Source organism: Manis pentadactyla, chromosome 13 (genome assembly GCF_030020395.1).
Source record: "Manis pentadactyla isolate mManPen7 chromosome 13, mManPen7.hap1, whole genome shotgun sequence".
NCBI lineage: Eukaryota > Metazoa > Chordata > Mammalia > Pholidota > Manidae > Manis > Manis pentadactyla.
Window position 1 is genome coordinate 10,525,980 of NC_080031.1, and position 1,928 is coordinate 10,527,907.

Sequence of the window (1,928 nt, forward strand, 5' to 3'; positions counted from 1 at the left end):
AGGGAGAAAGTGAACCACAGTAGGAAGCAACCACTAACAGAAATCGAGGGCCTAGATCCAAGTCACAGTTCTACTGCTTAGTGACCGAGTGGCCTTGGGGAAGGTACATAAGCCTGTATGTATTCTCAGAACTGTGAGAGAGTAGAATTAAATGATCCTTAAGGTCAGTACCTTACAGTTTAAAGAATCTTCTTAAAAAGGACACATAAAATGAGAAGGATAAACTAGTTTGAGAAAGAGTTAAAATTTCCTCCCATGTAACCAATGGAACCTGAACCATCCATGGAAGGAGAAAAGGCCCTTTCCTAAGTGTTGCCCCCATCTCAGGAGAATGTTTTTCTGCTCAAGGTTTTCTTCAGAGCAACTTTGACATCCTTATTCCTCAAGCTATAGATTAATGGGTTGAGCATGGGCACCACCGTGGTATAAAACAGGGAGGCTACTTTCCCCTGGTTCATAGGTAAAAGAGAGGATGGTTTGAGGTACATAAATGCTCCTGAACCAAAGAAAAGAGAAACAGCAATGATGTGGGAGCTGCAGGTGCTGAAGGCTTTGGACCTGCCCTCCGTGGAACGAATACAGAGAATGCTGGAGAGGATGAGGGCATAAGAAATGAAGATGGTAATTGTGGGAACACCAATATCAATGCCCACAACGATAAAAACTACCAGCTCATTGACATAGGTGCTGGCGCAAGAGCGCTCAAGAAGGGGAAGGATGTCACACATGTAGTGGTCGACCAGACTGCTGGCACAGAAGGTCAGTCTTGCCATGCATGCTGTGTGGGCCATGGCCCCAGCAAACCCCATCACATAGACACCCAACAGAAGAAGTAAGCAGACCTGGGGAGACATGGTGGCCATGTACAACAGTGGCTTACAGATTGCAACATAGCGGTCATACGCCATCGCTGACAAGATGAAGGACTCACAGACTACAAAGAAAAGAAAGAAGAAGAGCTGAGTTATACACCCTGCGTAGGAGATGATGTTCTTCTGGGAGACAAAACCCATCAGCATTTTGGGAGTGATAACAGTAGAATAGCAGAAATCTATGAAAGATAAGTTATGAAGGAAAAAGTACATGGGGGTGTGCAGGTGAGAGTTCAGCCCAATCAGGGTTATCAAGCCCAGGTTCCCCACCACGGTGAGCACGTAGAAGCCTAGGAACAGGAAGAAGAGGGGCATCTGGAGTCCTGGCTGGTTGGTCAGGCCTGCGAGGATGAACTCTGTCACAGAGGAGTTCGCAGCTGCCATTCTCATATAAGGCATTCTGTAGGAACAAGGGAAAAGACTCACTTTGAGTAAAAGAAAGACCGCTGCTGCTCTCACACTCAAGCTCCCTCTTCTTGAGAACTGGATTGCGCAGACCTTGGATTTCAGCATAAAGTGCGTGCCTGTGGTTCTCACAGCCCCCTAATGACTGCTCTGGGGCACCCTCTGAGGATAGACCCGTCTCCATGATGAAGCAGGTTCTGCTTGGAGGAAGGGTCCCAAGGATGAGCCTAGGACTCTCCCGGATCTTTACTTTGGTCCATTTATTGTGTGCTTCTAATTCTAGTTTCTGTTCAAGTTTATGAAAACTGTGCCCAGTATCTGGGGAGCGTCCTCTAGGAAGGTGGAGCCATCCCAGCTGTGCCTGGAATGTCTACCCAGGGTCAACCTAGCCAGAGCGGAACAGTGAGGCGGTCTTTCCCAAAGCCTTCGCTGCCTGAGGTGGGAGATTTAGGAACAGCTCAGCCCAGATTCAGCCACTCACCCTCCTTCAGCTTGGAGCTTCAGGACGCACCTTTCAGTCCAATTCTTATCCTCAGTTGTTTGGACAGATAAGTGACCCGTGGTACTACCGCAGATTACGACCCTAAACACAGACCATTTTAATCCCTGTCCTGTTTGAAGGATCCGAACTTGGACTCCTGTAGAACTTTT

The 1,928-nt window shown here is 47.8% G+C and overlaps 1 protein-coding gene across 1 annotated transcript; it reads right to left on the reverse strand.

Moving 5' to 3' along the window:
• Window positions 1-323: 323 nt before the first annotated feature.
• Window positions 324-1,271, reverse strand: LOC118934586 (olfactory receptor 145). The gene has a single exon (XM_036930192.1). It carries the CDS (start codon window positions 1,269-1,271, stop codon window positions 324-326), a length of 948 nt encoding a protein of 315 aa, XP_036786087.1.
• Between the last annotated feature and the right edge of the window lie 657 nt (window positions 1,272-1,928).

Excerpts from the sequence above, each read along its gene's own strand:
- LOC118934586 (XM_036930192.1), bottom strand. The coding sequence starts at position 1,271 with ATGCCTTATATGAGAATGGCAGCTGCGAACTCCTCTGTGACAGAGTTC.